Source organism: Sparus aurata, chromosome 20 (assembly GCF_900880675.1).
Source record: "Sparus aurata chromosome 20, fSpaAur1.1, whole genome shotgun sequence".
NCBI lineage: Eukaryota > Metazoa > Chordata > Actinopteri > Spariformes > Sparidae > Sparus > Sparus aurata.
In genome coordinates, this window is record NC_044206.1 from 19,647,242 (window position 1) to 19,661,591 (window position 14,350).

Here is a 14,350-nt window from a genome sequence, read left to right on the forward strand (position 1 = left end):
ATACGTGATTTTGGGGTAGACATTTTCATGAGAAGAGAAAGATCTTCATTCATTTTCAAGACTGAACAACTAAACTGAATAGACAAACTGATTTTAAGGACAACACATTTTCATACTGTTTTACTTTGTTTATATGTGGCGGACCCTGCCACCTTTCTAGGTCCAAACTATGTTCTGGGGATCTTATTTTCATCTGAGTAGTTTGTATTATCACCTAATTAATATTGTACATATTCAAATTCTGAGTTTGAATTTCTTCTCCAAAACTACACAGTGCCCCTTTAATATAAACACTTAACCCAAGACTCTGATCTTCATATGCTCAGTATGTTCTAAGAAAAACTAATTTTCTAATAAACAGGGCAAATAATGTCACCATCAGGGTATCATTACATTTACCAGCTGCTATTCAAAATATTTTATTTCCTTCTGCGATTCGCCTTTAAAATTCTCTGTAGATGTTTTTTATAGTTCCTATTGTTTTTTTGTTTTTATTATATCAACTGACGAACAAACAATTTATTAACATCTTCTATTTATTATGGATTCCTTCGTTCCACTGAACTCCTCGGCATATCTTATTCAATTGTATTTTCGTCCTATTCTATTTATTACTCACCTATTTTTGTGTCCACCTCTTACTGTATGCTCTAGTATGTGAGCACTGCAAGCTGTTCCCATGTTGCCCATGACGGGATAGATACAAGTGTCTGAACACGAATCTGAACATTCTTAATTAAATAGCCAGACAATTAGATATATTCATGGCAATGCTCTTTGTTGGTTATTAAGTGGCAGAGAATGTTGATATGTACTTAATATTTTGACTATTGCTTGTACAGTAATGCATACTGTTAACAAACTGCACTAGCATTTAGCTCAGTCATTATGCAGCTGTGAAAATAAACAGTATTTTGGTGACTGTGGAGTCCATTAGGGAGCTAAAGCATTGATTAAATCGCCGCTTGACCGATCCCGAACCCCAACAGAAAGGTCTGTCAAGTCGTCTGCTACGCCGCTCCTGATTGGCCGCCGCGGGAGGAAATCATAAAACGCGAGATGTGATTGGTCGAACGGACGCCCTGCTCTTTCTTTTTTTCTCGCGATTGTTTCCCGTGTGGGTTAATGGCTCCTCCTGCTACAGTCTGAGACGGAGCTGGCACCGAGCGGCGATACGGGGGGAGCTGTATCACCACGGAGGAAAAAAAAGCGATTACACCCCAAATACCAGCGGGTTTTTGATCGCAATTGTTTGGGTGTAGCTGGGAAAAAGGCTGTCCGGGTGGTAGTTTGGGTCGAGGGCTAAATTTAGCAGCGGGCGGTCGAGGATAGCAGTCTATTTTTCGACAACCAACTCCCCAGATGAACTCCGTCAGAGCCACCAACAGGAGACCCAGGCGAGTGTCGAGGCCGCGCCCGGTGCAGCCCGAACGGAACAACGGGGATAGAGGTAAGCTAGGCCGCGGCCAGCTAATTATTAAAGACGAAGCCGTGTCAGGCGATAACAGCCTTCGCGCAACCCTCGGTTTATGCTGCCGGCCTGTTCTCCACTCCTAGAGACGGCGGGTTCAGCAGGAAAACCCGAGGCTTCTTGCTCTGTGGCTTAGGCCAGGCCGCGCTTTGTTTGGCTTGAGTGATCGGGGCTAGCTAACGCCGCTAGCTAGCTTAGCAGGATATGTGGATGTTGGGGGTTGTCTTCACCTAACGTAATGCGTATGTAGCTATACGGCCAACATTTATAGCCCTTATTCAAGTAACCTCAGCTGGAGGGGAAAAGGGGTCGACTTCTCACGCTCAGACCACATTCTGCGTGTCTGCTCGGCCGTTGCATTCCCAGCTGTCACTACCGATTCCGAGGGTGTAAATCTGCGGTGTCTTTGGACTGCCATTTTTGGGGTGTAACGTTAACAAAAACATTAGCAGCGAACGGGGGCAATGCTAGCTAGCTTCCCCCAGCTTCAAAGAGGCCACACGGATCAGCTGTGATGGATCATACGGATGTGATTTCGATGAATTCACCGTGTCTGTTTTCTGCGCTTGTGGCTGTAAGTTTGAAGCTTAACGCAGCGAGCAGATCGAAGCCGTGTCCCCTTCCTTGTTCGCGGCGGTGGCTAGCCATAGCTCGATTTGTTTACACCGCGGATTTGCCAGCTACGCAGTTCAGTTTTTAGCCATTAGCCGCACGTCTGATCGACTTCATCTGCGGCCCTTTTTATTTGACAGCCCCGCAGAAGATGAGTGTGATTCTGCTCATGTAGGACCCTTGGCTCGAATGCACACTGCCCGATGTCAGTGGGCAATGACTAGACATGAAAGGCTGGTAAATGTGGTTGCAGGGGGTGCATCTGCCATTATCAATCACTAACCTTTGTCTGCCTTACCAACTATTACCCCTGTCTGTTAGCCTGCGCAGTGAGAATACTGCATGTGAGCCGAATGCACACCATTGTGTCATTAATGGTCAAAAGTGTGATTGGTGTTGAGGGTTTGCTGGAGAAATTGTAGTCGTGCAACTGACCAAAAGGAGGGATGATTGGGTTTTTATTATCAGGTATTTCTTGCTTGCTCTGTGCCTCTTTAGAAACAGTATGCATGTAGGAAATCAGTGTGCCTTTCTGTCCAGATGAGGAGGCTCCTGCAGCAGCTGCAGCAGAGATGGCTATTGAGGAATCCGGTCCAGGAGCTCAGAACAGTCCCTACCAGCTTCGACGCAAGACCCTGCTTCCCAAGAGAACCGCTGCTGCCTCTGCCACCGCCTCTGCCTGCCCCAGCAAGGGCCCAATGGAGGTAAGACTGAATCATTTAAGTGCATTTTTGTGTGTGGATGATCGTGGATGAGAGAGAATTGCTGATTGATTAAGTTCTTCTCTGAAGGAACAATGATTTTGTGACGGAGCAGTAAATTTCCCAGTTGATTACTTAGTGCCTGAATCTTGGCATGAAGCTGATATCCTATTTCCTCTCCTTTGCAGGGAGCTTCCACTTCATCAACAGAGGCCTTTGGCCATCGAGCCAAGCGGGCACGAGTGTCCGGTAAGAGCCACGACCTGCCAGGTGTGTGTTAAATCTCCAACTAGGGCAAGGAGAGTGATAGCTTTTTTTTTTATCCTTATTGATTTTTCAGTGTGTGCGGACAAATCGATTAAATAGCATAACTCCTCTGTGGGTAAAGATGTTTCCTAAAGCTTAAATCGTGTGTGTGCATGTGTATTTGTGTGTTGTTGTCTTTTAGCAGCCCCAGCAGAGCAATATCTGCAACAGAAGCTTCCAGATGAGGTAGTTTTGAAGATCTTCTCCTACTTACTGGAACAGGACCTTTGTCAGGCAGCTTGTGTTTGCAAGAGATTCAGCCAGCTAGCCAACGACCCCATCCTATGGTCAGTATCGCTGTCGAGATTGAAACGTGTCTGTTCCTGTTTTGAATGTCATTTAAAGGCAGACAACTGATTAGTTTTGTGTGGCATTTAATATTCTAGGAAGCGTCTATACATGGAGGTGTTCGAGTACACGCGTCCCATGATGCACCCCGAGCCAGGCAGGTTCTACCAGGTCAGCCCAGAGGAGCATGAACACCCAAACCCCTGGAAGGAGAGCTTCCAACAGCTGGTAAGTCTGCTCGGATAAACCTCGCTCAGGCGGCCAGTCCACCCAGTTTTTTGTGGAAGGAATATTCCAATTTTATCCAGATTGATTTTAGGAAGCCCGAGCAGTAAAAAACTGTATGAAATGTGATCTTTGCAAATTGGATCCAGCAACATTTGGAGGTTGCTTGAGAAGTGACTCAAGACATATTTCTACAGACACGTCCCTGGGCTTTATTAGAATTCAGAGTTCTCAGCTTGACAGCATGATTGTTTGGATAGCGAGGTGATGGTTCTCCATTTCCTTTCTCTGGGTTGGAACTAGTGTAATGAATGGCTAAGGTCGTTAACCACAGCAACCCATGCAGATGCGTTGGTTGTCTGGACACAAAAATACACAAAAACTATTATCACTTACAAATAAAAGTGTGGACAGTCCATCTCAAAGATCTGTTTTGAGATACAGATCTGATTGGCCTCTAGTTTGAACATAGCAGTGGTTTGTTTTTGAAGTGTTTTATCGTGAAGAAGATAGTGCTGGCTCAGTCATATATGGTTTTGCAGTCAAATGTATGCTACTCATTAGGGTAATAATATCTGCCACTGGGAAAAGAGGGTCTATAAAGATAAAACACACATTAGAAAGCAAATCAAGGTCTCTGTATTTATTTTTAAATGTAACAATATGTCCTTTGATAGATTGAAGCTTAGCTATTACTTGACAGTATAACTTGGACAAGCACATGGGAAAATGTAATGGTAAGCAGTTGAATGGAAAAACTACAACAGTCAAAGACTTTTTTTAAAAAAGCGTTTCTACGGAAGTGCATGTTAAAACTCGTCAGTATTTTCTGGAAACAGACACTCAGAATTTCTCAAAAGCTGTTCCTTAGCTTGGCTTTGGTCTGGCAGATTTATGACCAGTATATGTCAGAACTCTTCTTCTGCTGCTTTTCTTTAGAACTATATATATGGTATTTCTCAGAAGGTCAGTCTCACAACGAAAGCTTTCAGTTCATCCACAGTCAGATCAGTTTCATATGTGAACTTTTGATTGCAATGTTGTTCTAAGGCCCTAAGTCAACAATAGGATGTGTAAGATTCCTTACTGTTGAGTTAATCTCATTATCTAATGATGTCAATCCAAGGATTTTCTCAGACTAAACATCGACTAAGGTCCTGAGGCTGATGGAAAACAAACATGTTTGCTTTACCAATTATGATCTGGTAGGAAAATTCAAAGTGAAAACAAAACATTGATTATAGTTTGTTTTTGTAATGATCATGGAGTCCTACCTATTGTTTGTGGCTTGTAATTCTGATGTATTGGAAGACAAAAATGCAGTTTTTTGCCTTGCTTTGCTTGGTTTGTGGCCTGCATATATTTATGAATGCCTGTGGTTCCTAATTTCGGGGCTCACATAAATCTGAAAAGACATTTTCTAATGCACAAAATTACATTATTTTTTTCAGAGTTGTTTATTGTTACCTCCTCATTAAGTGTTCACCACCAGTAGAAACACTGCTTTGTTTTAAAGGGTCACAAGAAGCACTGATGTATACTGTGTGCCTTTTTATATAACAATATCTTTAGTATGCATTACCTTTTTACAAACCATACTACTTCACAGTGCATCACAATATATAATACTTCACAATTATTATCAGTTATTTGGAGCGTGAAATGTATAGAATTTTGATAAAGCGTATGGTAGAATTATATGTTGTAGATAAGCAAATGTACACAGTATGAGGATGGGACAAAGTTTCATTATATGGATGCTTGTGAATGGAGGAAATCAGGATATCCTCACATTTATGACTTGAAAAAGCTGTCTAGCTCACTGATGTACAGTCCTTTATTGGTTTCCTGATTTACTGTGAATTGCCTCAGCCTGTCACCTGGCTGAAGACATTGCTTGAACCCTGATGTGTACAAACTACCAATTCTGAATTAAAAACAAAAAGAAACTGACTGGGTGAATGGGGATTCCCCCTTTTGCATATTGAGGACTTGTCATGACCTATTTAAGATTATTTGTTTAATTTTCACCCAAAAATGCATTTCCTATAATTGATGCAATGAAAATATTTGTTTTCTGTCTAAATGCAAGGTAAAGCTATTCCAGTATGTTCGAGTGCAACTGTCGTTTTTATTTTTAAGTTAATAGAATATTTAGATGATTTCATAATTGTAAATCGTGATTATGACAGATGGGCTAATCCTTACATGCAATTTTTACATCGTCCCATGCCTCAACAGTATTATAACCACAACTTTTCATACTATGTTATAACACTGTATCCCTACCTGACTTGAGCAGCTAAAGAAAAGATGCTTTTGAGTCAGACTTTACTGCTGAGGAAGGCTGGTGGGATGCCTCTATCATATAAGGTCTACGTTTATGTCTGAAATGATCACCAGCACAATATTCTGACCTTGATGCTGTCTGTCTTGCAGTACAAAGGTGCTCATGTAAAACCAGGCTTTGCTGAGCATTTCTACAGTAACCCTGGCAGATACAAAGGCAGAGAGAACATGCTGGTAAGTCTAAACTTCATTGCTCAAGAGAAACCCTTTCAGGATCTACTGCACTGGTCACAGCTAATGTAAACACATGCTAGCTTTTCCTAACGGCCCTGTGATGAATGGTAGGCATGTCTATTTAGCCTCAAAGTGTTTGTGCCTTTCTCCTGCAGTATTATGACACCATTGAGGATGCGCTGGGAGGAGTACAGGAGGCCCACTTTGACGGTCTAATCTTCGTCCACTCTGGCATCTATACAGACGAGTGGATTTATATAGAGTCTCCAATCACCATGATTGGTGCAGGTAAGCATGTTCACTGAAAAGTGCTTAAGACATTACCCTGATGCCTGTGCCGCATGCAATCAATATCTCTTTTAAAGAGAGATACTCTCTCAGCTGTGTTTATGGCCGTATGTTTGAGGGTGTTAATGTGTTTTTTCTCTGCTTCCCCCTCAGCTCCTGGTAAAGTAGCAGATAAGGTGGTGATAGAGAATACTAGAGACTCAACGTTTGTCTTCATGGAGGGCTCAGAGGATGCCTATGTGGGATACATGACCATCAAGGTGAGCACAGATCTGATCTTTCCCCTGATTTATACACTTTTTTTAAAAAACAAACTTCAAGAATGGCTGTTTATTAAAAAACCCTGCTTTATAATAACATCTGAGGGCTCCAATGTTAAGTTATGTTGTCTAAGCAGGAATTACCAGCTGAGTTTCTAATTTGTTATTTATCCATAGTTGAGGATAAGTTTGTTATAAGTTCTTGCAAATAAGCAAGAATCACAAATTAATAAGACATGTCAAACACGGGCTTTGTAGTGATGATCATCTGCTCCCTATAACAAAATTATCTGATTGACTAGAAAATATGTCTCTGTCTTTGGAGAGTGGAAAAGGACACAGTGACCTATAAGAGATATTCGTACAGCTCAAAGCTGCTACATCGTCACATTTTGGATTAATAATTTTCCCATTTGCTGATGTTTTGTTTTTGATCAGTGCTCCAACTAGAGTTGCAAATATTAGTTTATTAAGAGAACATGTGGCTGCTAGGGGTGTCACTATTCTCCAAATCCGCTATACAATTCGATTTTCAATAAGCAACAAAAGATAGAAATTCAGTTTGTTACAAAGTTTGATTTTCGTCCCATGTATGCCCATTCTGCTTTTGATCATAAAAATTCAAAGCTCATTTTGATTGATTCTTGATTTCGAAATAAAAAAGGTAATAACCCTATTAGGTGCTATTTTAATTAATCGATTTCAGGCAAAGATGTCAAACATTTGCTGGTTCCAGCTTCTTAAAAGTCAGGATTTGCTGTTTTTCTTTGTCATCGTAATGTAAATGAAGAGACTTTGGTATTTTGGGCTGTTGTTGGTAAAAAGAAGCAATTTGAAGACGTCAGCTTTGAGGTTTCGGAAATTGTGACATTTTATAAACTATTAATCATGAAAAGAATCTGCAGATTAATCGATAATGAAAATCATTAGCTACAGCCCTATCTAGAAATATCCGCTGTATCATAAAAGATCTTAGAAAGCGGATATGTTGATTATAATCAGACCACTTTCAGCGGAGTGTGACTCGATGACATACAATCCCAGTTGCATCATACAACATACTAGATTGCCGTTTGATGTTTGTTTCTCTGTAGTTTTGCATGTAGAATTAGACCAACTGTAACATTTTTATGAGACAATATTATTCAGGAATAAAAAAGAAAAGGTTTTCCATCTTTTGCAAATACTTACAAAGTCTCCTGTGATGTAAAACATCACTGTTTCCACACTCGCTGAAGTATTAGTGGCACTGCTGCCTCCAGAGTCCAGTGTGGATGTGGTGGGTGGAAAGAAGCTCGATGTGTTGTCAGTAAGCGCAGCCTCTGTCTGAACTCTGCTGCCTCTCTCTCCTCAGTTTAATCCTGATGATAAGTCGGCACAGCACCACAACGCCCACCACTGTCTGGAGATCACCGTCAACTGCAGCCCCAACATCGACCACTGCATCATCCGCTCCACATGCACAGGTACCCCACCGCACACACCCGACCACACACGAACACCTGTACATCTGTACCGGTACAGCCTGAAAAATAACATGGTTGAATCAGCGCTTTGTTGACTGGTGCAACATTAACTTTTAAAAAAAAGTTACTGCAGCATTGTTTTACATATTACTGCACAGGTGTACGTGTTTGTACTCTATGTAACAGTTTAGAGCCAAAGTAGGTTAGCCAAAGCACACAGTGTCCCTCATTTAGGTTTTTATCACAGACAGGGTTCCTTCAAAGGAATTTAACCAAGGTTAGGAATATGCTTAATACTACTAATAAAATACTCCTTCATCAGCCAGTTGTTTCTACACAATCACTCATGTGAACCAAACATCTTGTAATATTTGACATGAAATGATCTCGTCATATTTGTTTGTCTGCCAGCATCAAAATTGACAAGAATTAAATGATCAGAACATAAAGTAAAATAAAGTGACAGCACACATTGATTGCTGCTGGTATAAAGGAATTCTGTGAATATTATCTTCCTGGATGATAGACTTAATTTTTCAATTGGGTCTTGGATAAAAAAAATCATTCATCACGATGGTTTGTTCTCTCGAAAGGAAAACTTCATGTTGTTGGGTCACAGCTGTTGAAAATCTGGAAAATTAGGGCCAGTATTGCATTAAAACGCTTTATTCTGCACATCACCTCTGTGCTCAAATCAGGACAATTAGTTAGCTGTTTGCATTTAGCAGCTGGGTAGAAGGCAGCGTTGTGCGATATGTTTGGCTAAGGGTGATGGCAGCTTTCAGAGCTAATGTAGTTGACGGCTAGCTAGCTTTTAGCAGGCAGCAGGATAGGTGGGCAGCAGAGTCATGTGACTTGGTGTCATGAGATGTCGCATCAATTCAACACATAGCTTGAGGGTAATTTCTAATTTGTGTTGTCAGCAGTGGGATTCAAATGTTAATCTTTTTTGTATGTGTTGCACAGAAATCTTAGTTTACTAGCTGGTAAATACAGGTTACTTGGTCAATGGGGATGATATGCATTTAAATGAGATCTTTTAGTATCCACATGATAGATGATTGGCAGAGCTGTTGATCCACAGGACTTGAACAGAATAATGTAGAAATGTCCACAACCACAACATCGTGTATATTTTAGGGCTGGTGTTGATGCTGGAAATGTGTGAAAATGCATAGATTTTTTGTCTGTTACTGTTGAATGACGTTTGAGGGTTTTTTGACTGTTATCACATATGTGATGCATGTGTTTTCTTCTCTGTTCAGTGGGTTCAGCTGTGTGTGTGAGCGGCCAGGGAGCGTGTCCAACCATCAAACACTGCAACATAAGTGACTGTGAGAACGTAGGACTGTACATTACGGATCACGCACAGGTAAAAATAACTTGTTTTGCCATGAATGTAAAGTAAAACACAGACATTTGTCTCGGTGTGTGTTGACTCCACGCCTCGTTGTATGTTTCAGGGCATTTACGAAGACAATGAAATCAGCAACAACGCGCTAGCAGGAATTTGGGTGAAAAACCACGGTAATCCCATCATTAGACGTAACCACATCCACCACGGACGAGATGTTGGAGTGTTCACCTTTGATCACGGCATGGTAAGTACACATCACATTATTGTGTGAAGAAACATCACAAACCATCTAATGCGTCCTCTTCCTTTGTTTCAGGGTTACTTTGAGAACTGTAACATCCATAGAAACCGTATTGCGGGCTTCGAGGTGAAGGCCTACGCCAACCCCACCGTGGTGCGCTGTGAGATCCATCACGGACAAACGGGGGGAATCTACGTCCACGAGAAGGGCAGGGGACAGTTTATAGAGAACAAAATCTATGCCAATAACTTTGCTGGTGTGTGGATCACGTCCAACAGTGACCCTACGATACGGTGAGGACACTACACACAGGAGACTTGGGAAATTATTCAGACGATTGAGTGGGTGCAAAGTGACATCTTACTGAAGACTGCAAATTACGTAAAGGTCAACATCAGGGCTTGAGATGAATGGCAATCTTTGCCATGCTTATATTTGCTAGCTGCTTGGCCACAAGATGTTCCAAATATGGTACATTAAAGTTCAGAATACGCAGTAAACTCCTCACACACGGGGGACCCACCTTATACCCACCTAGTTTGTCATTAACTGTGAGCAGCCAGTGGGCAGCAGGGTCATGCAGTGTGTTGGCTAATTGAATTGAAGCTATTGAAAGCTAATGGTTAACAAAGCTAGTAGATGTGAAACTGATATGAAGCATTGAAAAATACATTGTCATTGTTTAGCATCTATTCCAAGACTGACTGTTGTTTTGTTTTGTTTCTAGGGGAAATGCTATTTTCAACGGTAACCAAGGAGGCGTGTACATATTTGGAGATGGACGAGGTTTGATAGAGAGTAACGACATCTATGGTAACGCCCTGGCGGGAATCCAGATCCGAACCAACAGCTGCCCCATCGTACGGCACAACAAGATCCACGATGGGCAGCATGGCGGCATCTATGTGGTACATTTCTTTTCTAAATATCTGTATGGTGTTTAGTTCAAATGAAAGCATGAACTCTCCTCTTGGAAAGCATGTTTGACAGCTGATCCCACTTTGTGTTTCAGCACGAGAAGGGCCAGGGGGTGATTGAGGAGAACGAGGTTTACAGCAACACGCTGGCTGGAGTCTGGGTGACCACGGGCAGCACTCCCGTCCTCCGCAAGAACCGCATCCACAGTGGCAAACAGGTAACACTGTGATGGCTAAATACATTTGTGTAAAGGTATGTCAGTAAATAACCTTGTATTGAAACTACAGCATGATCATCTGTCTTTTTTTTTTCTTAGGTTGGCGTGTATTTCTACGACAACGGTCACGGTGTGTTGGAAGACAACGACATCTATAATCACATGTACTCTGGTGTACAAATAAGGTAATTATTACCCCCTTCAGGCAGTTTAATCAAAGAACAGAACCACGTAATCCGACTAAAAACACCCACATGTTACCGATTTCTGCTGTTTTATTTCGATTCACATGATTGTTGGATCTCAACAGGACGGGGAGCAACCCAAAGATCAGGCGCAACAAGATCTGGGGAGGCCAGAATGGAGGGATTTTAGTCTACAACTCAGGTCTGTATTTGTCACTCTTTGTCTCACACACAATAATATGTTTATTGTGTGTTCTTACACTGAAAATCCTGCTGTTTGATTTCACAGGTCTGGGCTTTATCGAGGACAATGAAATCTTTGACAACGCCATGGCCGGGGTGTGGATCAAGACGGACAGCAACCCCACGCTGAGGAGGAATAAGATTCATGACGGCAGAGACGGAGGCATCTGCATCTTCAACGGAGGCAGAGGTACGAGCCTGACCTTTTCTTCCTTTTCATTCAATATCTGTCTGAAACTTTAACCTATTATTACACTTGACTGTTAAGATTCACATACTAGAATTAAGCCATCTTTTTACCTGTTGGTTGGTATTTGTTCTCACGATTTTGCCGATGTATTTCTATAATCTGCTATCTTTTTCTCCGCAGGTCTGCTGGAAGAGAACGATATCTTCAGGAACGCTCAGGCCGGCGTGCTCATCAGCACCAACAGCCATCCAATACTCCGCAAGAACCGCATTTTCGACGGCTTCGCTGCAGGTTGGCTTTCAAACTCAACTATCAGAACACATAACATCCCAATCCAGGATAGTTCATATTATACTCTATCCAAATGGTGAATATCCTAACTGCCAGAATGTGGTCTAAAATAAGTGAAACGTTACTTTGTGAGCAGACTTTGTGAATATTGCATCAGTTTCCCTGATATTTCTAGGAACTTTACACAGTTTAGTTTGAATTTGGTTTCTTTTTCATTTTGAAAAAGCTACTAGTGTCTCAGTTTTCATCTCCTCGTGGTGCTGATTTTCTTTTTCCTCTCCAGGTATTGAGATCACTAACCACGCCACGGCCACGCTGGAGGGCAACCAGATCTTCAACAATCGCTTCGGAGGGCTGTTTCTGGCCTCGGGAGTCAACGTGACCATGAAAGGTAACTTTTGTGTGCAGTTAAGCTTCGCCCCATTTGGTTACGATCCGGTTTTATCATCCTTCTCATCACTCTCCCGTGTTTACTCACTGTCCCTCCTCCTTCAGATAACAAGATTCTGAATAACCAGGATGCCATTGAGAAGGCGGTGAGCAGAGGACAGTGTCTCTACAAGATCTCCAGCTACACCAGTTACCCCATGCACGACTTCTACAGGTAAACTGAGTCGCATTTAATCACAGCTGTGAAGAACCCCAAACTCCTCTGCACCCATCTCAGTGGTCAATTCCACGTACACATTGTCTAATCTAACTGTGTTATGTCTCGTCTCTCCAGATGTCACACCTGTAATACAACAGATAGGAACGCCATCTGTGTAAACTGCATCAAAAAGTGCCACCAAGGGCACGATGTAGAGTTTATACGGCACGATCGGTAAGACATTGTAGTTTTTTTCAGACATTGTTTTTATATTTGTGCCGTTCTGTTCTATACAACCCTGAATCCAAATAAGCTTTGGATGCTGTATATAACATAAAAAATAGAATGTGATCGTTGTTAATCCTTCTTGACACCAACTCAAACAAGAACAGTACAAAGATGATATATTTAATGAAGATGAGCTCAGGAAACATCAGATTTACACATCAGCATTCCAACTTTTTTGGAATCGGGTTTGTTCCTGATTTTCTTTGACTCATTGAAAGACACTCTGGTTCATAATCCCTGACCTCTGCCCCCTGCAGGTTTTTCTGTGACTGCGGAGCGGGAACGTTGTCCAACCCGTGCACGCTGGCCGGAGAGCCCACACACGACACAGACACTCTGTATGACTCGGCGCCGCCCATCGAGTCCAACACGCTGCAACATAACTGAAGGCACCGGCCTTAGTTACACTCTCACATTAGCATACAAACACATTACACTGCACACAGACACACACATCATATACTCACACACACGCAGTTACATACACACATCCACTTGCAGCCATAAGGACCCAGAGAGACTCTGTGATTGCGGCGCTCTCAGACGGGCTCGAGGTGAAAGAGGCTGCAGAGGAAGCAGCTTCCTGCCCGCTGCAGTGGGACACGCTGCAGCAGGGCCAGTCTCCACTAGAGGGAGCAGTGGAGCTGACAGAACGGCCACAAGAGATTCCTCACGAGTATTTCTTAATGCAGTCTGTAGACAAAGTCAAGATGGGAAGAGAAGGGCTGCCGATCGGCAGCCAGCAAGAGAAGATCCCTCCCCCCCCTCGGCTTAATTCTCGGCCCATTTCTTCTTATTCACAAGAACTGCTGTCAAAGAGACTTCCTGCTTCCTCGCAGCTGTCATCCCCATTGGCTGGCCAGGCAGTTGTAACTAGGCAACGGATGGGCGGATGTTGCTCTGTTGTGTGTGGATAAAGGAGCAAGGTTGTGTGTGTGATGGAGCACTTGGGCTTTTTTAAAAAAAAAAAAAATGTTCTGATCAATGGATTTTATTTCAATGCTTTCTCATGTAGTTTTGTATTTTCAAGCAAAAAGCTGACTGTATTTGAATGTCTTTTATTTTATTATATATTATTATAATTATTATTATTATTTTCTTTGGTTAGCGTCCCTCCTCCCACCCCGACAAAGAGGCAAACTGCAGACACTCCGACGTCCCAGTGGTGAAGTTCTTTCTGTGAAAGAGAATCTCGTTTAAACACTACAAACCCTCTCCAGTATATTAGCTTAAATGGCAGGTGGAGGGGCTCCACAGTTGTATAAAGGTGCGTATGTGAGTGTGTAAATGTGTGTTGTGTACAGTGGAAGTTGTGTGTGTGCGTGTATATGTTTATAAGTTGATGCAGTCAGTGTTTCGTGGAGAGGGTTTCAATAGGGGGCGTCAGAGCTCCTTTGTACTGGAACCGACAAGTCAATCTGCAGTCCCCCGTTCCCTCCCGCCCCCGTCCTCCCCCCTCCTCCTCTCCCCGTGTATCGTGGTGACTGTGGCTCCTCATGCAGCCTGAATCGTATGCATGTACCATAACATCTAGACTTAATATATTGTGAAGTATTCAATAACCATTATGTAGATGCTAGTTGGAATTCAAAAAGGGGTATACTTTCTTAGAAAGACAAAAAAAGAAAACAGGAAACTGGCCATTTCTAAGAAAATAAAACTTTATTAGATCAGAGGTGTCCGTCTTTAAA

At 42.3% G+C, this 14,350-nt stretch overlaps 1 protein-coding gene across 4 annotated transcripts; it reads left to right on the forward strand.

Annotated features, from left to right (window-relative positions):
• The first annotated feature begins 1,108 nt into the window (after positions 1-1,108).
• On the forward strand, positions 1,109-14,334 carry fbxo11b (F-box protein 11b). Of its 4 annotated transcripts, none has more exons than XM_030400019.1 (22): positions 1,109-1,450; positions 2,624-2,787; positions 2,973-3,054; positions 3,233-3,377; positions 3,477-3,606; positions 6,043-6,126; positions 6,282-6,414; positions 6,568-6,674; positions 8,029-8,140; positions 9,406-9,512; positions 9,604-9,741; positions 9,814-10,031; positions 10,466-10,646; positions 10,751-10,873; positions 10,973-11,058; positions 11,184-11,260; positions 11,348-11,491; positions 11,672-11,782; positions 12,066-12,173; positions 12,278-12,386; positions 12,507-12,605; positions 12,917-14,334. In XM_030400019.1, the coding sequence occupies exons 1-22, from the start codon at positions 1,363-1,365 to the stop codon at positions 13,044-13,046; spliced, it is 2,676 nt and encodes an 891-aa protein (XP_030255879.1). In that variant the 5' UTR covers positions 1,109-1,362; the 3' UTR covers positions 13,047-14,334. The 4 variants fall into 4 exon arrangements, with proteins under 4 accessions (XP_030255879.1, XP_030255880.1, XP_030255882.1 ...); XM_030400020.1 differs by having other exon boundaries at positions 3,236-3,377; XM_030400022.1 differs by having other exon boundaries at positions 2,973-3,033.
• Positions 14,335-14,350: the final 16 nt, after the last annotated feature.